The sequence below is a fragment of the Nesoenas mayeri genome, assembly GCF_963082525.1.
Source record: "Nesoenas mayeri genome assembly, chromosome: 19".
Taxonomy (NCBI): Eukaryota; Metazoa; Chordata; class Aves; order Columbiformes; family Columbidae; genus Nesoenas; species Nesoenas mayeri.
Window position 1 is genome coordinate 12,927,191 of NC_137568.1, and position 21,680 is coordinate 12,948,870.

Sequence of the window (21,680 nt, forward strand, 5' to 3'; positions counted from 1 at the left end):
TCAATCTTTAATATTATAGTTGCGGATTTTTGTGATGTTAGAAGGGATTTTTGGTTTTATGGGATGAGGACAAGACAAATTCCTGGATTTTAACTTCTGCTGAACTGCCGGCCTGGCTCCTCTGACCGCCAAAGCTGAACCTGTTACTTCAAGTTTATCCTCGGCTTTGATATTTTGCTGAGATTCTTCAGATTGCTCAGTTGAACGTACAACTTCAAACTCCACTGGTCAAGAGAAAGAAAGAAAAATACTTTGTCGTTATGTTTGTATTTAATTATGAGACTGGATAGCTGAGAACAACTGGTTTACTTTTTTTCTCTATATTGCTGCCATAGCGGCACATTGTCCAAGTCTTACTTTGAGCAACAGAACCATTTCTGCACATAGGAGACACAAAGCTGTCCATTAAGGCTTTCTGTGCTGATGGTACAACACACCAGCATCTCCCGCTCCATCCTCACTCCTTCTGTGCTGCTCCTTCACTAGCACCAGACCACTAAGAAAGGGGAAAGGCAGACAGCTGGATGTCAGAGCAACTGTCCCAAGTCAAGCGCTACCCACTTGTTCAACTTTTTAAACATCACATTTTGCTAGTTTACCCTTCTCTCCATTGTGAGAGAACATCCATGTCAATCAAGGCAATTCCAACGCACTGGCCAACACGATACAAAGTTAGACCTACCTGCTCCTGGATTGTGAAACACTGATAAGTACCTGGTTGCAATAGCTTGATCTGTTTCAAGAAGCCACCAGCAGCCATAAAAGCTGTAGCAAAACATGTTTGGACCTGCGTGATCCAAAGGACTCAAAGACAAGTCCATGTGCGTGACAAAGCTGCACTGCTACCACTGTTATTATTATTATTATTTTCAAATCTTCTCTCACAGAGGAAGGCATTTACTATGCAAATTGTAACTTCTGTTGTCTAAAATATCTGTGTGTACTAGAGAGGACTAACTCAAAAGAACCCATCTTTGGCTGGGAAGTAGGGAGATTGGTCTTAATACTAATTGGAGTCCATTCTGTAGCCTCTCGGATAATTATCTGAAAACCACTATCTTCAGCTAACGGAACTTCAGTCTTATCACAGGTTTAATTAGGTAAGATAAGTGAAACTAGTCAGTCACAGTATTCATTATAAGCTATAGGTAATATTCACAAGTGCTTGGCTCCAGACTCTTAATCCTTATTTTTCAAGGCACCTCTGAGATTTTACCTATAGATTTTCTATGGAGAGCCAAAGCGGACAGCAGAAGTCATCCTAATACCCCTGCAGTAACACACACTCCAGCACTCCAGCGTGACAGGCTTCCGTCCCAGGTACCATCGAATCACAGAGAAAGAATAAGAGCTGCACAAACTGACAAAGGTAATTTAGCAGGATAAAGTGAATTTTCATAGTCAACAACACATGGTAGAAAGTCCAAACAAAATTCATGTAAGTAAATAAAAAATATTATTTAATTATGGAATTAAGTAATCTGTTGAGGGTTTATAGCTCTATGCAAAGCATGACGCTGTGGCTAGTGTCAAAGCACGACACTCTTCCAAATCATGTGAAAGTTCAGGCTCGGCTCGAAGCGGCCGCTCCCCGCGCCGCACCAGCCGGCTGGGGACTTTTTCACTCCGGGTGGCAGGAGCTCAGCGGGCTTGTGCGACTGATGGAAAACCACGGCGCTCAGCTTGCCACCTGGCGGCTACCGACAGGCGCAGGCGATGTGAAAGAGGAGGCTCGAGCCCATGGGAGACCTTTGAATGCATTTTCCTGCCTGGACAACGGACTTTATTCATTATAGTGCATTACTCTAGACCTCGACTGCATCTGGCAAATAATAAAGCAGAATTTCATGACATCAACAGTTCAGAACAGTGCAGGCAGCAGTGTCTGAAGGGCCCTGGATACAGCTTCAAAGATAATTTTGCCTGAACAGGAGATGAAGCAGAATGAGACCACCTCTCATTTGTGGTCTAAATTACAGCGATGACCAGATCCTTAAACAGCACACAGTCAACGCTGCCCACAGACAGTCTGATTTTTTTAAATACTCCCTCAGTTTTGAAGCATCTTTTGCATTCAACCAAGGGGACGTCTTTCAGAAACAACATCGGAGGCCCTAATCTTGCAGATCCAAAGGCAAAGGAACCAAGCGCCAACGCATCACATGCGCCCCTTCCTCTGCAGACTCCTTGTCCCTCGGCATTGGTACACACACTAACCAGTAAGGGCATCTTAGTTAGGTGTCTGGAACAACAACATAGAATGTGGCTATAGTACATTTTGGACTGTCAAAAATCTATGTTAACACAAAAATTTTAAACTGTGAAACTGCAAACCTGTAAGGTTAGTTCCACAACATTGAAAAAGACAAAGAACCAATAGCCCAGAATTAGAAATGCTATCTAAAGTGAAATATCCTAAAAGAACGCTGAATAAGGCCCTTCATATGTTGCTCGTTCTGCTTGGGACTGTTAAGGTCTCTGAAGGACCTTGAAGAAAACCAGCATGAACATGCACCCAGCAGTGCAATTTAAATGCAGGAGCTTGGTTTTCACAATGAAGCAGCACACCTGCGTTAGAAGCCTGTAACTTATTTCCAGCAGCAACCTTGGCAATTAGAGCTTGTAAGATCATAGTTAAGATCCTAAACTGCTGCTGAGAATTGATGTAAATGCCTAGTGTATTGAAACGCTCAACATCTTCCATTTGACGTGTGTTAACTACAGTCCGAAATCAATATTAACAGATTGTTTTTTCAGAACTAAAGAGGCGCAAGCAGACATGTCGTATGAGTAAACTGAAATTTCCTCAGACGGAAAACTTCATTTAAGGAACTGGTCACTAGATATTTGCTTATGGCTAACAGTGTTTCTGAAGGAACACCAGCCCGAAGAAGGACTTATTCAAGAGAAGAACATTTAAGTGAAGAAAATGTAACTACAGGATTAGTTAATATTTGTGAAACACTTCAAAGACGAAGTTTTATGTAACACAGAAAAGAAATCATGAGCCTTTCTCTGATTGGAGCCAGAACGCAGACAGAGCCAGAGCACTCCCCCCGCGTGTTAATGTTTTACCGGATCGTTCCCCCAGCCAGCTCCTCACCCACATGGATTGCTCTTAGAACTGTCAGTGATGTCAGAGCTGTTGAAATTCTGTCTAGTGTGGAAACGCTTCAGATAACTTTTGATCCATAAAGTGTAGAATTTCAGACCACAGAGCTTTGCAAGTAACAGTAACAATAAGAATCATAGTAAAAGAAACTCCCCTAAGTCCAAGTGGTACACCAGAAAAGTTACTTTGCTTCAAAGCAGCTCAATCTCACTCTTTGTTAGGCTACAATGTAAACTCAAACTAACACACCCAGGACACAGTTCTGAGAGCCTGGGGACCAGCCGGCACAGCCAGAGCCCGCCCGGCACGGGAAGCTCCGAGCACCCCCTGCGCCTGGGCGTGCAGCCCTCCCGGGGCGCGCTGCGCCCGACACCGACCGCCCGGCGCTGCTGCGCCCTCCGCGCCGCCCCGGCCGCGGCTGCCCCGCGGAGACGCGGCTGGTCGGGAGCTTTGCACGGGGGAGCGCGAGCCCCCTTCACAGCATCGGCTTCACTCGGAAGGCGGCCTTACGCGCCGATTATAGCAGGTGATGTTTGCCCTTCTTTCCAGAAAAACTAGTAAGTGTCTCCAAGACAAGACGCATTTAATAGGGATCACAAACAAGAGTCTCCCATCTGCTCTCAGCCACTGGGATAGGGCATATAAAAACATAAAGAAACACAGAAGTGTATTTCCAACTAGAACAGTTGATGTATGTATGCGGTCAGAATTAAGGATACCATTTGGATGGTTTCCTGGAGGAGAAAGCTAAGCAGTGTTTAAAGAAAGCTGAGAGTGTTTAAAAACCCTATTCCTGCACTGCAGTACTTCAGGGCCTGGGTGTTCGGGTAAGAAGTTCCTCCGCTCAAGTGTTCTTAGGGTAAATCTGGATGTAGAGATTAAATTAAGGTTGTTCTCAAGAAAATATCATCCCTTATTGATGTTTCACTTGTTTCATGCCTGCAGTATCATAGTTCCCTTCTGCTGTTCTCTAGATCCACCCCAAAAATACAGGAAGTTTTGCAAGGGTGGCTGGAAATTTCTAGACATTAAGAAACTGACGTCCTTGTAAGGCTGCCAGTGGCGTTGCATCATGCACACGGCAGCCTGAAACTGCGTGGCACTATCAGCAACGTTTCAAATACATCCTTTTGCTTATCTTGTCAATATAGGCCTGACCCGAAATACTCTTCCTATTTCGGTCCCAGCCCCACAGAAAAGCACATGAATCGCGAATGTCAGCACTTTGTCCACCCCAGCCCTACAGGTCTGCCAACGCACATTGCTTTGTCCCTGTAACGTACTGCTGTTGCGAATAAACACACAATCAATTCTTCATTTTGAAAGTCCCTTAAATCTATTTTTTTTTCCTCTTGTGTGCTGCTGCTGCTGGTGCTTCATCACATCTATACACTGGTTTAAAAACAGATGTAATGCAGGCTGGAAAGGATGTCTGGGTGAAATATCACAGTGCTTGTCACTCCCTGCTCAGAAGCAGAACGTGTCTTGAGAGACCTTGTGCCCATTGCCTCTCTTCACTGAGCACCTCGAAGAGTCTGTCTGTCTCCTCCAAAACCCCTCACTGGGTAGTTAAAAAGCAGCAATCAAAGCGCCCACCGACTCTCTGTGTTCCGCGCTGAACAGCCTGGCTCTCCAAACCTGCTCTCACGCGACAGCGCTGCGGCACCCGGCTGCCCCGGGGCTCTGCAGCGCCTGCACGCCGCGGCGTCCGACACTGGACACAGCGCTCCAGATGTGGCCCCACAGGCACCAAACAGAGGGGAACACAACTTCCACTAACCCACTGGCTGCATTCCTGCTCCTGCACTATGGTCTGTGGCTAACAGCACATTACCGATGTAATGGGTACAGGTCACCATTAATATAAAGTTAATTTGAAAAGGCTAACTGGCTGCCCTATTACACCAGAGCTGACATCAGATCCCAGGAATAATGATGACAATGATAATAATAATAATATCAAAACTAAAAAAACTCAAACAACCCACACAAGCCCCACAGCATTGTAAGAAATAATTTACTGAATGCTACACCTATTATTAAAAAAACAAAAATCACCTTTACTTGGAACATTCCAGAGAAATGTTTGTCTGTCTATTTATAAAGACCTTTAATAAAGAAGAATCTACAACCCTTCTGCAGAATACACTCCACTATTGGCCACCCTTGAAATTTTTCCAGTATGATAATTTCAGGCCATTACTCCTTGTCCCATCTGCAGCAGGTGCTAGAACAGTTTTCCAAAGTTCTGACAAAGAAGAATCACTTCATGAACAGGCCAGCAGTCTGGGAGACACAACAGTGCACTGCAACGCGCTGCTCAACCAAACGGCTGCCATTAGAAAGCTCCTTCACAATTTGCCTGTGAGGAGGCGACGCTTCACTGCGCCCCTGCTACAATTTCCAATAACGTGGTGCTTTTTGTACAAGTATAAGATTGATTAATGTTCAATCTATGACCCAGGTTTTACCTTGTCCTTTCATCCTAAACCTGATACTGTCTGATATGTAAGGTCAGGATGCTGTCTGTTTCAGAGCAGAATTTGTATCTGCTTTTATTTTTTTATGTTCTGACTTGTTGTACTGGACTATAAAATTACAGTGAATAACAATACCTAGCTCACTGTGCGACCGCAGCATATACCACTTTATGCCCACGATCTCACTTTTGGCCTTTAGGTCTTAGCACACTAAACAGTATTGTAGCTATTAACCTGCCACAAAAATAATGATTAAGCACGATTTTGCCAAATTACCATTTGATCTAACAGCCAATCGGCAACACGAAGTGTGTAATGCTCAGACAGACACAGTAATATCTGCCCAAGATAAGATTTAGACTACGTCAAAAAAGAAAGGTATTTGCATTTTCCAGGAGTATTTAATAAAAGGAGAGAAGTATTTGCAACCACAATATTAAAACCAGGGAGCTATAAAGGCATTTCTCTTAATTCTTACTTCTGCTCGGCAACAGCGAAATTCCCTCCAAAGAACTCACTCGACCTTCACATTCTGATCACAGGACTGTAACAACAGTCGCTGTCGTAAAAAACCGAGTGGAAGGGCACAGAATCCACTACTGTATTTCTGTCTTTCTAGAAGAGTCCAATACCGTGAGTGCTTTGCGAAGAACGCTTACCTTGGGCAGCGTTCTTCTGAGGGCTGAAAACCGGAAGGCTTGATCCGGCCTCTGAAGTTTGCCAAATGCCTTGGCAGAAGTTACGTGCTCCAGGTGAAGAACGCTGGGCCTGCTGGGCTGGACTAGGACTTTGCCTGAGTGGTTGACTTGGAATGATCTTTGAGGACGTATCTGCCCTTTGTTGCTCTGGCCAGTGGTTTTCAATAGAGAAATCTAGCTGAACCTGTTCAAATTCAAACACAATCTCACATAGGTACATGCTTTTCTCATCAAAGACAACTGGAAATGGGTTAAATCCCACGGTGGCATCTTGGTCTTGGAAAGACAGAGGGTTTCAGCAGGAGGCAAGACAGAAGAAAATTATTATTTTTGATTTTGAACGGTTATACAAGAATTTTAATTATAACATCATTACAGCGATTGCAAAACCCTAGTATTAAGTCTTAATAAATACTATTTTGTACAAGAATAATGCATAACTTAAAAAACGCATCTTTTTTAGGTTTTCCAGGAGATGACTGTGGAGCAACTGCAACTGAAAAATGCAACTGAAAGCCAGCGCCTCGGCTGGTAGAACCGCGCTGGACCTCGGTGGGTGGTAACTCTGTTTCTTTGCCACAGCTGCTTGGAGCCGGTTCTTCCTTGGAGCCAGGGCAGCAATCAGAGAGGGGATCCTCGAGGAATGAAGTCGCTTTGCATACTGAAGCTCCTAATATGAAATATTACATTGACACAAATAACTAATGGCCTCTAAGAAATAATACATTTATAGCTCAGTTTGCTGTTACACTGCTAGATTTCAAATAATCAGTTATAAATAATATTAAACAAAATTATGTTCCCTTCAGATCAACAGGGCCGAAGTACTCTCCTAACAAACCTCTTAATAAATCTGTTCGAAATCTGCATTTCTTGCTGCTACTATCACCCTACTTGTTACTCGAGTTTATATTGTCAGGGTCATTCTTCACTTTTGTCTTTTCCCAGAATTAAATTACAGACGAAAAACTCCCAGAGAAGTCCTAAAAAAACAAATAAAATAAAGCAGCTGTGGAAAAGAAATTTGTCAGCAACTTGAAAAAACAAATTACCCCCCAAACTTCCACCAACTTTAAACATGCAGCAATTAAAGTGAGATTTGATGAAAAGCAAACTACTTCAGACTTGTTAAAGGAGATGAAAACAAACACCACACTATTTTGCTATATATTTAAGACTAAAGAAACAAAACATGAGGCAGTCACATAAAGTAACTGACACTGAAACTCCTGTAGGTATGACAGCGATAAATTCTCTGTGTTTTTGGTAAGAATGATGACCCCGAACACGGGAGGAAATGTAGCCTGGCTAGTAGGAGTGATTCCCCAGAAGAAAAGCCCCCGGGCAGCGGCGGCGCGGGAACCCGGCCCGCGCTCGGCACCGGAACCCGGCCCGCGCTCGGCACCGGAACCCGGCCCGCGCTCGGCACCGGAACCCGGCCCGCGCTCGGCACCGGGCAGCGGCGGCCTCAGCGCGGCGCTCTCGGGCAAGCGCGGCCTGCGAGGAGCCAACCGGAAATGAGCAGCCGGGATCTCGGAGCGGCCGCCCCGCCCTCGGCCCGAACGAGCTCCGGCGGTAGCGGAGACGATCCCGAAGGCCGCAGAGCTACAGACGCACCCTGACAGCCATTTCAGCCACGGCCTCCGAGCAGCCCATGAGCTGAAGAGGCTGGGCCGCGCCTGGAGTTCAGCACAGCACCTGGAAAACCACAGTCAAATGCTGCCTCTCCAACAGACACTTAAAAATCTATTTATTCTTACAAAAGCAAGAACAACCTTGAATGATTTTAAAAAGAACATGGGGAACACAACCTGTGAGAAAAATAGAAAACACAGTACCTAGCTCATTAAAAATCGTGCAAGGGAAGACCGGGATGGATGGCAAATGAATATTTATTGGTCTCAGTTTAAGAGATAGCTCCATTCTAAGATGAGTTGTGGAAGAAATAAAAAGAGGTGGAGGAAGAAAAAAAAGTAAGAAACACGCTTTTGAATTGTGGCAATTTTGCCCAGATCGGGAAATCGTTTCTATATACATTTAGCATAAGCATTTAGCTAATCCTTTTCAGAACCTGATCCGAGCAGCGCACAGGTGAAATGAGCAGGCTACGAAAGGTCTCCTCCGTCACTTTGCTGGTCCCTAATCTTCTTTGTAAAAATCATTCCCGGTGTTAAAGAGCTTAAGAAACAGCTCATTGAACTGGAAGTTCAAGTGAACAAAGGATACCAAGCTTGTGACTTTACGTTAATAAGATGCTCACAAGCATCCTGAATAAATGATATATCCACAAACACACGGAGGCATTCCACAGTAAATTCACCTGTGGGCAGACCGCTTTCCAGGCCTCCTGAAGCCTTCAACGGCTGCCTCCACCTCCCAGGGACGAACAAGCGGCCATGGGCAGCAAGTGATGTACAGGACACTCCACTTCAGTATAAGGGGGGGAAAGAAAGCCCAAACCCCAAACTTCCTTACTGGTAGAGTGATCAAACACTGGAACAAGTTGCCCAGAAAGGTTCTCCAAGGAAGTATTTCCCCAAATGAAACTGGTTAATAATTCTACTGGAATTTCATACCTCGGAGCAACAACCTCACCCTTTCTGAAAGAACATGGTTTACTGCCCTCAAAACTACAATGACAATCAGCGGCTCTGACTCAATCCTCACAGGAACAAATCTGCTGATCAATTAAGTAAAGTGCATAGTGAAGTCCCGACTACTGAAGTCACTGGGAGCTCTGCCACTAACTACTAGGGGAGCCAGGATTTATCCATCTGTCTCTCTGGTGAAAGCTGCAATTTAACTATCAAAAGCTGTGTCTCAATTACAAAAGGCAAGAGGCAGGTTAATCATATATCCTGCTTTCGTATACGGAAAATGTGCTATTGCAATAATTTGGACAAGGGTGCTTTAAAATCCCACCACTGTGGGTATTTGGAAATACGCTCACTGATTAATCATTTTCAAGTTTATCTTAGAACATACAGCAAATCCTTCAAATGGTCTATCTTTTTCAAAACTAAGCTTTATTAAACTCATGCTTCAATTCAGGATTGCATCTATGCTGTATTAACACAATTGTTTCTGAATTTTTCTGGATTAAAATCCTGTCTAAAACAGTTAATTTCGAAGTCCCAAATCTAAAATTTTAAGTAAATGGGGCAATGTCCAGCCAGCAGGCAGCCACTAGTGGTGCTCCCCAGGGTTTAATGTGAAGGTTCGTTCTCTTCAATGACCTGGACACGGCAGTTGAGGGCACACTAAGTAAGTCTGCCAATGGTACTAGATTAGGAGGACTTGCTGATTCCCTTGAGGGTAGGCAGACCTTGTAGAGAGACCTCAATAGATGGGAGCACTTGGCAATCACCAACTGTGCACAATTTCACAAGAGCAGATGCTGGATTCTGCACCTGGGACAGTGTAATTCTGGTTATCCATATAGACTGGGGCACGAGAGGCTGGAGTGCAGCCCTGCAGAAAGGGATCTGGGGGTTCTGGCTCAAAGTGAGCTCAGGGTGAGCCAACAACGTGCCCTGGCTGCCAAAAGGGCCAACCATAACCTGGCCTGCATTGGGCACAGGACAGCTAACCAGGCGAAAGCAGTGACTGTCCCACTGTACTCAGCATTGGTGTGGCCCCACCTTGAATGCTGTGTGCAGTTTTGGGCTCCACAATATAAGGATATATAAATATTTGAATGTATTCAAAGAAGGGCAACAAAGATGGCAAAAGGACTAGAGGGCGAGACTTACGAGGAGCAGCTGAGGACACTTGGCTCGTTCAGCTTAGAAAAGAGGAGACTGAGGAATGACCTCATTGCTGTGACAGCTTCCTCCGGAGGGAGCGGAGGTCCTAGTCTCTTCTTTCTGGTGTCCAATGACAGGATGTGAGGCAACGGCTTAAAGCTGCATCAGGGGAAATTTGGACTGGATAGTAGGAAGAAGTTCCCCCCGAGATGGTGGTCAAGCCCTGAAACAAGCTCCCCAGGGAGTGGTCATGGCCTCAAGCCTGTCAGTGCTCAAGAAGCATTTGGACAAGGCTCTTAGATACATGGTTTAATTTCTAGGTTGCCCTAGTTGGAATCAGGACTCAAAGATCCTCAAGAGTCCCTTCCAGCTCAGGATATTCCATTTTTCTGTTAAATCTTCCAAAATACCAAAGAAAGATTTGAGCTAACATCAGTAAAATACATTTAAATGCAGAATTTTAAGGAAAGTTACATTAATGGAATTAGAACTGGCTTACGTGCTCATTATCGCGAGATTTCAGACAGCACATCATTATATTACCTGCATTGTAAGCCTGTGCTGCAGATGCTTTAAAGCTGACAGCTGACACTGCGTTCTTTTGACAAGCTCTCTCGGAAGAAGACTGCCAGAGGCCACACAAACCGGGCCGCGCTCAGAGCTAACAGGATGCCCAGGTCCTGGAACGGAGAGGAAATATTGAGGAAGGTATTCTCTGGTGTTACTTTGTCATCCATACTACATTTCCAGCAAGCGTTTACAGTAGATATAAACTAACTACAGAACACAGGCCTTCTCGTTGCAGATGGATTCCATGCTGTGCAGAAACAGCCCTTGTGTTTTTTCCTTTGCTTCACTGCCAGAGCAACTGTTGCATGGAACTTAAATGTCCACAGTGAAACCTTCTTATGTTATATATACTCTCAATTCAAGTTTGGTCTATAGTAAGCTTATTCTGCTTTCTCTTCCACTTTCATAAATCATTAGTGTTTATTCCAAGAGACAAACTACCTCTTCTGCACTTGCAAGAAGTCTCAGTTCAAATTCCAGTTCTCACACTGACATCTAAGCACCAGGGAGCCCTTAATCCAAGATATTAATCAACAAAAAGTTACTGCCTACAGTTTCTCACTGTTCTATGTTAGCACCTCCTATCACAGGATAATCTTGCAACAATTACTGCTGCAGTCTCTCTCCCAGATTTTATTCGGAACATGTAAGCTAGTGCTCTTCTGTAGCAAAAGTTTACCTTCCTTTAATAACATGGCAAGTTCTGCCCTGACTCTGTTTCCCATTTCAATCAGCTGCTGCTTCTCTTGGCTCAGAATTGAGATTTTTCTTGCTGCTTCCTTCAGTGTATTTTGCATTCCTTGTAGAGTACCGCTGACACCATACCGAAGACCAACACCAGGATCTGCATCAGGTAATTGTTGGTTGAGATTTGCCATATTTTCTTCAAGAGCTTTGGGGTTTGGCCCCTGAAAAAAAACCAGATAGTGCTTATAATTAGTTTTTTGAAAACATTGTATGTGGGTTTAGAGATTTGCACAAACACACATTAGAACCCACTTGAAGAAAAAGTGTAAAGTTGAAGTCTACAGCCCACGTAAGGAGTATACTGTTTCATTTTTTAACATCTATTCAAACAAAAAATAATACGCCATGTATTTAACTACACACATGCATACAGACACTTCAGGTAGTTTAAACCTCTCCATACCTTTTCTATGTCTGGACTTACTAGACAATCCGAGTTAGTTGAGCTGACTTTGATACTGGCTCCAGTTGAAATTTCATTTGTGCACAACGAACCTAAAAGAGGAGTAGAATATGAATGTGTATTTATTTTTAATTTATTTTATCTTTACTTATTTAAAGTTAAAGGCTTTGCTTTAATTGGTTATTCATGTCTCATTATTAACAAAGTTAGAATATGCTTATATTAAAAATGCCTGCACACTTAATTGGCTCATGATTTCAAGCTACTGTACAAACTGACAGTTTAAAACTAATTCTGCAAACTGGTAACACACAGATCCAGTCTCCTTGCAAAATTAATTTGTAATACAGAAATCATCAGAACCTCAGACTTATGTGTGCGCGTGCATTGTGGAATCCTGAGAACCCACAGCCACAACGGTTAAACACCCGTGGGTCAGACAGACCTCCTGGGTCACAACTGCGCCCGCTGCGCCGCCCCGCGTGGTCTGGAGCTGCATGTCCGCAGCGGTCACCCTCCCTCCCCGCGTGGTCTGGAGCTGCATGTCCGCAGCGGTCACCCTCCCTCCCCGCGTGGTCTGGAGCTGCGTGTCCGCAGCGGTCACCCTCCCTCCCCGCGTGGTCTGGAGCTGCGTGTCCGCAGCGGTCACCCTCCCGACGTGGTCTGGAGCTGCGTGTCAGCAGCGGTCACCTCGCCCTGCGTGGTCTGGAGCTGCGTGTCAGCAGCGGTCACCTGGCCCTGCGCGCCCACTGGCGGCCGCCGGAGCAGGAGCCGCCGCCTGCTCATCTAGACGCTCCATTTCTTTCCGCATCTGTGCAACGGCAGCCCGGAGGTTGGCGTTCTGCTCCCGCAGCTTTCTGACTTCCAAGGTAGGGATATCTTTGTTTAGAAAACTTTTATAATCACACTGAAATAAATAAAAGTACAACAACCACCCTTCGTTAATGACCAACACATATTCTTCTCCACAACACTACACACACAGATCCTAACGCTTTCAAGTATTAAAAATTCCTGCAATTGTGGAATATACACTTTCACAGTCATCAAACGAATCCTGAATTGCAGACTGTCCACACCAGACCTTTTTGAAAAGGAAATGACCAACTAATCTGTTTGGAATATTTGTATCAAATGCTGCTAATTTGTTTCTGAGCTCAAAAAAATGTTTCTTTGTATTCAACCCTAACCTGAAATTGTTGCGAAGCAGCAGTTCTGCCTCTTGAGAAGGCAATTCATGGGGCCCTGCACACAGGACACGTGTCAGCAAAATACTTCAATATCGACATTTATGCTGTGTGCAGCCTCAAATGTGACTTCTTTTCTGTGTTTTCCATCATTTCCCACTTCCCGCAGCCCCCTTGTTTCCCCACTCATAAGTCTGTTCTGTGAATGTGACCTGGAACACTAATGGCCTTCAAATCACATTTACCCGTTGTAAAGACAAGAGCTGCGCTCCAGCCTCTGCCTCCTGTGGCTCTTTCCCTAACAGCAGAGGGCGTGCAGAAGATGAGGACAACCTCTATTCTGCCCGTACAGTCTCTCTAAGGACGTTAAGGTGAGGACAGGGAAAGGGGAGACTGAGAAGGCAGGTAGGGGAAGGCACCAGCAGGCGCCAATACATCACCCAGGTGTGCTCTGAATTTTGGGGCCCAGAGCTTCATCTCAACCTGCAACACACACACGGACCATCACAGTTTGAACCAGAAGCACAACTGTTCCAGATTTTTGCTAGTGGAAAAGACGGAAGACCATATAATAATCCAGAATTACTGCAAGCAATCTTTTCCTATCTGCGCACTTGTATTATCAGCAGCTAGGCAGACATGACCCAAGCCTTATTCAAAACCAGTTACAACCAAGATTTTCCAGGCTAGTGTGTTTCATGTCTCTGCTGCTTAATTAAAAGCCAAGAATGACTGCTGCAATATTTCTAGCATCCTCATTGGGTCCCAAAGCAATCTGAAGCAAGGACCTGTATGCTGAAGATACTCTGCTAGGGTGTATTTAAACTTTAGTCTTTCTCGCCTCAGCCGTCTGAGCCAAATTTAAAACAATGTTATCAAGTTTAAACTTTTAATCACTTTCCCCATTCTCCATTCACTGTGTGCAGAAAAATTAAAAGTTCTAGTTCTGAATAATAGGGGTTTTTTTTTGTTGTTTCTTTGTTTCTTAAACAACGCCCCTTCACATAAATCAGAGGCAAAAATGTTTTTTCTGGGATGGGTACTGCTTACCCTACAGGCCAGAGGTGCAGAACAGAGACAGAGGGTATTAACAACAGAAATAAAAGCATGACAGTGCAAACAAAGTCTTGCCAACAACAGTAATGTTCAGTTACAGTGGAAGACAGTGCATGTGAACTGGGTAAGAACCCCTCCACAAGCCTGATTCTCTCGGTATTTGAATGACCAATCTGCAAATCAGTCCAGTTCAAAATGAAATTGGAAAAACAACTTGCTCCAGCGCAAGTTTTTGCCAGCAGCCTACTTTTGTCTTATTTATTACAAAAATTGTTTTCAGGAAGTATCTTTCTGAATACAACGCTGTCTGCATTCAGAACGCCACGAGGTTTGCTCAGGCCGCTCCTCCTCCCCAGCCGGCTCGGGCCGCGCTCCGCGCCGCGGGGTGCTGAGCGCCCGCCCAGCAGGGCGCGCTGCAGCGCCTCCTCGCTCCCACCCCCGGCAAACCACCGTTTTCTAGTCATAGCGCATTATCCTTCAGCACAGCTTCGAACCAGCGTTACCTTTGAAACTTTGAATGGCTTTTTGAAAAATATATGTATTTTAATAAGTACCAATGAAAGAAAAACTAGTTTGTGATACTAAAAGAAAAGACATTATTTTAAACAGCTGGCAAGTTAGTATTTTGAAGCATTGCCTTAAAATTTTAACTTTAAAATCTATCCTGAATTGCAACTAACACAGAGGCTCAGGAACATTCCAGAAGTTAGGTACTCCCATTCTGGTGTGCTGTGATGGTACAGTACATTGTCCCGTTTGGGAGCAACCATCTACATCCAGCTCGCTCCTTTTGCCAGCGAGTAATGGATCCAAACCATAATGCAGCCTGTGACACCTAATCTTTGTGTATTCCAGGCTAAATATGTTTATATTTTGAATTAAACATATGAAAGAAATGAGCTGCTTAAAGCAAGTCAAGTGGAAACAAGACCCGTAAAGTTGTCATCTTTGAATGAATCCATCCAAGTTGAGACATTAAGTACCGTCTAACCTGTTTCTCCCCTTCAGGTAAAACACAGCGATTAAACGATGCCTGGGTTCCCTGTTCTCCCTCAACAGGCAAAGCAGAAAGAAGAGTCTTCACTTCATGCAGCCTGTAGTCTGATCTCTGTCGATCAGCTTCCACCTGCGAGGGAGCGGGAGGAAAGCAGAGCACGTCGGCATCGCCGGGACAAAGGGCGGAGAGATCAGAAAAAAGAAAACAGGAAATCGAAGAAAAAGACACCGTAAACCCCAGACAGAGAGCCGACGCGCAGCCCCGCTGGCCCTGTCGGACCCCGCCTTCACAGAAAAATAGGTTGGCTTCATCGTCTCATCTTCTCTTTGTGAAACAGACAATGCCGAACCATCTCTCAGGTGTGTTCCTATGCTACACCTATCGATGCCTATGAATCATTTTGGGAAGACAATGGTAAAATAAAACACCAGAGTAAATGCCTGCACCCTAAACTTCATAAACAAGAGTCTCCTCTGTACCCATGAGCTTACTAAACAACTGGTCACTGAGAACTGTTGTTAGCCCATTGTGTAATAGTCTCTAAACAACAAACAATTTTTCAGCAACAGAAGCTTGTACAATTCACAGAAACGGGATTTTTTTTTTCCATACAAATATACTCTGAGTTTTCCACGCCCAACATTGTTCCCCTGGTAGAACTCAAGCAATCCTGTGATCTGCCGCTCTCTTTGGCCTGGGGCTGCTCCAAGAGGGACACTTTCTTCTTCTGTTGTGATGGCAAGAAAAAAGCAGTGGCACCTCTCAAGCTGACTTGATTTCATTACAAGGAAGAAAAGGCCACTGTTAGAGATTGTCCATGACAATTTATCTGGTCTTTGATCAAGTATATTTGATGAACTGCTGTGCACAACACAGAATTACTGTTTTACAGACTTCTGAAAGAAGGCCGAAGTCACACCTCCCCTGAGAAACATAATACGGAAAAACTCCATAGCTCTCTGTGCAACAGATGGTTCCTGAACAGGGTTAATTTGAAATTCTCACCTGCTGTCTTGCTGAAGACGGGCTTCGTGCTCTGTTCTCTGATTTCTGATACCAATTACTTTCAGCATTCTCACAGAGCTGCTGCCAGTCCAGTTCTGCTCTCATTTTATTACTCTCTTCCAGAACCCGTTCTCGCTTAGCTGCCAGAGACAGTTGTTGTTTACACCTATGGTACACAGAGCAAAGCTGTTGATTTCAGCAGGATAAACACTGAGGATGTTTTATTTTAACCTCAGCCTTGCTTGCTGTCCTCATCTTGAATGTTCGAAATTTCTCTCATCACAGCTTACGAAACAAGGTTAATCAAGCCACTCACTTTCTAATAAGAGCATCTTTCTCTCTTAAACAAGCGCTGTGACTCCGTTCTCTTCTGTACAGCTCAATTTCCAGGCTTCTGTGTCTCATCTGCAGTTCTCTAATCTGCTGCTTCAACTTTTTAAACGGTTTGACCCGGGGTTCTTTGGCTGAAGCTGGCATCGCGTCCTCCGGGACAGCACGAGCCTGGAAGAGAGGCAACTAAGTGAGGCTTCAAACGACAGAAGCACATTATTTTTTAGTGCCTTTGATTTAGTACTTTTATTATCAATTTGGCTTGAGTAAATTCAAAGAATCACTGTCAGATCAGTGGAAAGAGAAATCATTATCTGCTTGTCAGTGGAACAGATGAGATCTTTTTTGCAGTTGTTTTTTCAAACTAAGAATGCCACTATTTATAGTTGGATTCAGGACCAGAATCCTTCTGATACCACTGCAGTGAGTTTCACCTCGGTTTATCACAGAACTTAGAAGTGCAATTTAATAGGGGAGAAGGGAGCACTTTGCCTTTGACAGCAGCAGTATTTATAATTGCAAGAGAGTTTCAGTAAGGACTATAATGGAAATAACACTGTAATTTTAAACATAAATTGCACCAACCACCTGGATGTCTTACAGTCAAAAGAATAACAAACCTATATATGATGACATTAAAAGGTGACTTAGGAAACAGCGTATATATAAATAAGAGACATCTTACAACAAGCACAGCTCACCTGTGCAACCTAAAAAGCAAAGATACCCGTTATAATCCAACCACTTACTTCAGGCATATCCAGAGAGAGGCGATTCATCAGTGCTCCTGTTTCCCCACATAGGGGCCTAATGGGACTCATATTAACCTCTTTGCAAAAGGAAAATGATGGCTTTGCTGTAAATCACACACAATTGAATGTGTTTGGCATATCGGATGCAGTGGAGATTTTGCAGCTGTTACTACTAAAATGCTACTTCAACAAGAGGTTGGATGCCAGGTTCAATCTAGTCACTTCGACCAAGTAAGAACAACTTGGTGCTGAAGAACATCTCAGAGTAATACTTGAGAACCTTCAGACTTCCACACAGCCCCTATTCGTCAAAGAAGTATAAAGCTTTAAAAATTCATTCAAATTATAAAGAAGCTATACTTGCTTCTCCCTTCTTCACCATCCTTAAAACATATCCTTATTGTACCAAGAATAAGATGTGCATAACACACCAGCAGAGCTAATAAACCAGGATTGCTCCTCTTCCTTTAAACTACAGAAAAGAGAACGAGAAAGAAAATGCCACCCAACCAGTATTAGTTAAATATCTCCAGACACAACTGTTTTCCTTTATGAAGCAGTAACGGACAGAACTGAGACCACCTGGGTATTAGCACAGCCGTTTCACTGCATGCTGCAAGTCCTAATGAGACAAACAATCAACACAGGGCACAGCTACATTAAGTAGTTGTGCTGTAGCATTGTTGCAAAAAAACCCCAATCAAACACCAAAATTTTTTTAAAAAATGAAATAATGTCAACACAGTTCCAAGAAAAAGTTATGACAATTGGTGATACAAGTTAGCATCACTTATACACTCTCTCCTTCTTTACTGCCAGTACCTGGTTCGCTATTTACCTTAGAAGTAAGGTTAGACACATAAACCAGCAAATATACATTGCACTTCGTATAATCTTCTCAGAATAGATAAAGTATAACAGAAACTGAGGGGCAGGCTAAGGACTAATACCAAACAAGAAGAACCTGGGATGTCAGGTGCTGAGCAGGGACGCATCTCTACCAAAGTCCAGGGTGGGCTGTGCTGGGGGTACAGGACAGCCGGCTGTCTGGCTTTGCCACACTGCAGGACAGACAGACAAACAGCGGGCAGAAGGGACTGCGTAAGCAAAAGACAAGGTATGGTGGGCAGAAACAGTTGCCCCAGGGACTGTGAAATGAGTACATATTCTAGCGTGACCAGGAATGTCAACAGAGCGCCAGGCACCATGAGGAGTGCTGACACGGCATCCCTCGGGCACGCACAGGGAGGGACGAGCCACACGGGTGGAGGGGGGCAATGGCCTGGCAAGCCAGGGATCAGGTCCTCCACAGAACTAGAGGTTTGTACACTTTGAGTGCAGAGAGGGAGAGAAAGACATAATGGAACGGGGGCAAAAGAAAACACTGCCTGCGGAACCGACTGCGGGGAGAAGCGGGTTCCAGGAGGAGGGGAAGGCCCGGGGACGGCCCAGAGGCCGAAGAGCGGGCGGCACGCAGGCCGGCGACGTTCGGGTCCCTCGGAGAGGCAGGAGGGGGAGCGCACGGCAGCACAAAACAAGGCTTGGGGCTCGGGGGCAGCGCACAGCGCGTTTAGTAGCACAAGGGCGCAGGAAGACAGCGGGTGCCCAGAGAGAGAAAAGGACGGGTGCCGCGCCGGAAGCTCCGAAGGACGAGCCGCGGCACAACGGCAGCCGTGCGGCCGCCGAGCCCTCCGATGGCGCCGCGGAACGGCCCACCCGCGGAGCGGCCCACCCGCGGAGCAGCCCGGCCGCGGAACGGCCCACCCGCGGAGCGGCCCCGCTCCCGCGGCACCAACCTGCGCGTCCTTCCTCCCGGGCCGCACCGCGCCTCGCGGGCCGAGGCGGCCCCGTCTCCGTGGCAACGGCGGCCCGGCCCGGCCCGCCCACAGCGCCACGCGGGCCCCGTGGCCAGCGCCGCTGGCGCCCGAGCAGCCCCCGCCGGCCCCGGCCCCGCGGCTCCGGGCTCCGGGTTCCGGGTTCCGAGCCGCCTCCGGCCGCAGCCCCAGCGCTGCCGGGGGCCGCCGGTTCCCATCACCGCCTCCCTTGCTCAGCGAACCGCGCGTCTCGGTTCCTCTCGCTACATTCACTTCCGCGCACCAGGTGTCATGTTCTCGTATTTTTCCCATTTCACCCTCTCTGCTGGCCCAGAGCACCCCCTCCTCCACGTTGTGTGAGATGGGCACACTCCTTCATAGCCCTGGCCTCTTTTAATAACACTCTCTGCTCCCAAAACACAGCTAACACTGGTTTAATACTCTCAAATCTCATTTTCTTGTTTACTTGTCTCCCTATACATTCTGCTTATCAGACTGCTTAATATAAAACAATTTCTTCCTAGTGCAGATCAGGACGCGGAGTCTTGGCTCATCTCAAGTGCAGCTCTTGGGACTGGGAGCAAACGGAACAAACTTCCCATTCTCTCCTAACTCACACTGCACTGTGTGAAAACTTTTAAAAGCTTGTAGAGCAAGCGCAGACCCACTGAAACACAAGGTCACGCAGCACAGACACATAAGTTCTGCTACCAAGGCATTTAATTATTTAAAAAAGGTATCTCTAAGCTGTCTACATGCAACTGAGGATGATGTAACACGTGGACTGGACGTAAAGCTGGGTTTTCCCTTAGTCACTCCAGATGACTCACTTGTCTGGAAGTCATGAGGCAAGCTTCCCGCAATGCTCTTTCTTCTCTTGTTTCTGGATTATGGGAACAGCTTTGTCAGACGAGAGACCTTTCAGAAACCTGACTGTTGCATGAATTATACCTCAAGTACATTAATCTGAAGAAAATACAATCAACAGTTTTTATTTATCTTTCCTTAGGTCATCGGAAGAGACCTGTATTTCCTAACCCCATGTCATCTAGAAAAAGGAGAGGTTTATTTCCATCAGTAACTACTACTGAAAATTAGAATCAGAACTAGTAACTTGACTTCTGAAATGAATCAAGTTTCATTTAGCTACATGAAGTGTATCTACATATAATTTCAGAATACTACAATTACTAAAGAGATTTAGTTCATTTGTTTATATGAATCATCTCTGGTTTAAAATACAAGAGTGAAATCTGGCCTCAAATGACTTTTGAAACCTGAGCATCCAAAACAGATCACCCAGCCTTGCTTATCTTTGCACATTATTGCAAGGAACCCCTAAGCAGGTACAAATGGGTACTTCAGCAAAACTGATTCAAAAGCCAAAGCAAGCATAATGCGCAGGGAAAGGAAACAAACTTTAATAGCATGAAAAGTTTCAGATTCCCCCTCTGTATTACCTGATTTCTGCAAGAAACTTCTAAAATATTGGAGGCTACTAATCTGTGCAACACCACAGCTTTCACAAGACAGTACTGTATCCTACCTATCCTCTTCTAGTTACAGCCCTGCCCCTGCGTATCTCCACACAGGTAGCAGGAATCATAGAATCATTTAGGTTGGAAAAGACCTTTGAGATCATCGAGTCCAACTGTTAACCCAACACTGCCAAGTCCACCACTAAACCATGTCCACTAGCACCACATCTACACATCTTTCAAACCCCTCCAGGGATGGTGACTCCAGCACTGCCCTGGGCAGCCTGTTCCAATGCCCAACAGCCCTTTCTGGGAAAGCAGTTTTTCCTAATATCCAAAATAAACCTCCCCTAGTGCAACTTGAGGCTTCTTCTCATCCTATCTCTGCGAGTCGTGCCGATCCGAACCTTGCCGAGCCGTGCCAAGCCTTGCCGATCCCAGCCTTGCCACGCCCTGCAGAGTTGAGCCTTACAAAGCTGAGTCTTGCTGAGCTAAGCCGTGCCGAGCCTAGCCAAGCCGTGCCGAGCCTAGCCTAGCCGTGCCGAGCCTAACCAAGCCGTCCCGAGCCTAACCGAGCCGTGCTGAGCCTAGCCGTGCTGAGCCTAGCCGAGCCAGGCCATGTCCCGCTCCTGAACCTCTCCAGGTGTGTGGGTGGTGAAGGCGAGACCACCCATGCACAGGGGCTCCTGACACCTCCCGTGTTGGAGCATCCACCTGAGCTTCTCCCTTCCTTCTTGTATTCTGAAAAATCATTTCAGGCACAGTCAGGTTTGAAACAAAAGCCAATAAAGCAAATGTACGTGTTTGTGTGAAAGGCAAGACGGGGCACGGAAAGTTTTGTTTTTTTAAGTCACTTCATACACCTCAGAGTTTTTTGGTCCTAAATAGTCCCTGTTTATAGCACAAACATGGTAACTGGCAATAGCAAGAGAAGCTCACGGGTGAGCACACACAGCAGAGCTGAGCCTGCGCTGCCTTGTACAACAACTCCCAGTCAGGGTAAATGGACACAGTGGGTAGGATGCAAGGGGCCTTTTTGAGTCCAGTCTTCTGATTCTGCTGGGATAGAAGTCTCTTTTTTGTTTTGTCTTTCAGTTGCTTCAAATTGCAACATGAGAAGAAGAATCAAGTTCTTGAAGTGTTTTTGCTTCAAGTTGTTAGTGGAAAAAAATGGCTTTTAATACATTGAAGTGCAGGTCAACTATAGCAGTGGTAGTCCAGGAAGCTGAAGGTAGCAATCCTATTTCCTGTTTCCTTCTCTTCCCACCTTCTCCGCAGCCTACACCAGCAGCCCTCCAGGGCTGT

At 45.5% G+C, this 21,680-nt stretch overlaps 1 protein-coding gene across 1 annotated transcript in view; it reads right to left on the bottom strand.

Moving 5' to 3' along the window:
* CCDC57 (coiled-coil domain containing 57) overlaps positions 1-21,680 on the bottom strand; it is a gene marked incomplete at both ends in the record, with an annotated part of 23,087 nt that continues 1,407 nt past the window's right edge. Inside the window, 14 exon segments of the mRNA XM_080356340.1 lie at positions 1-224; positions 6,252-6,474; positions 6,839-6,909; positions 6,912-6,960; positions 10,580-10,716; positions 11,286-11,514; positions 12,202-12,425; positions 12,489-12,663; positions 14,991-15,125; positions 16,002-16,167; positions 16,318-16,502; positions 17,081-17,118; positions 17,306-17,384; positions 18,880-19,169. Coding sequence (XP_080212466.1) covers positions 1-224; positions 6,252-6,474; positions 6,839-6,909; positions 6,912-6,960; positions 10,580-10,716; positions 11,286-11,514; positions 12,202-12,425; positions 12,489-12,663; positions 14,991-15,125; positions 16,002-16,167; positions 16,318-16,502; positions 17,081-17,118; positions 17,306-17,384; positions 18,880-19,169 — 2,225 coding nt within the window.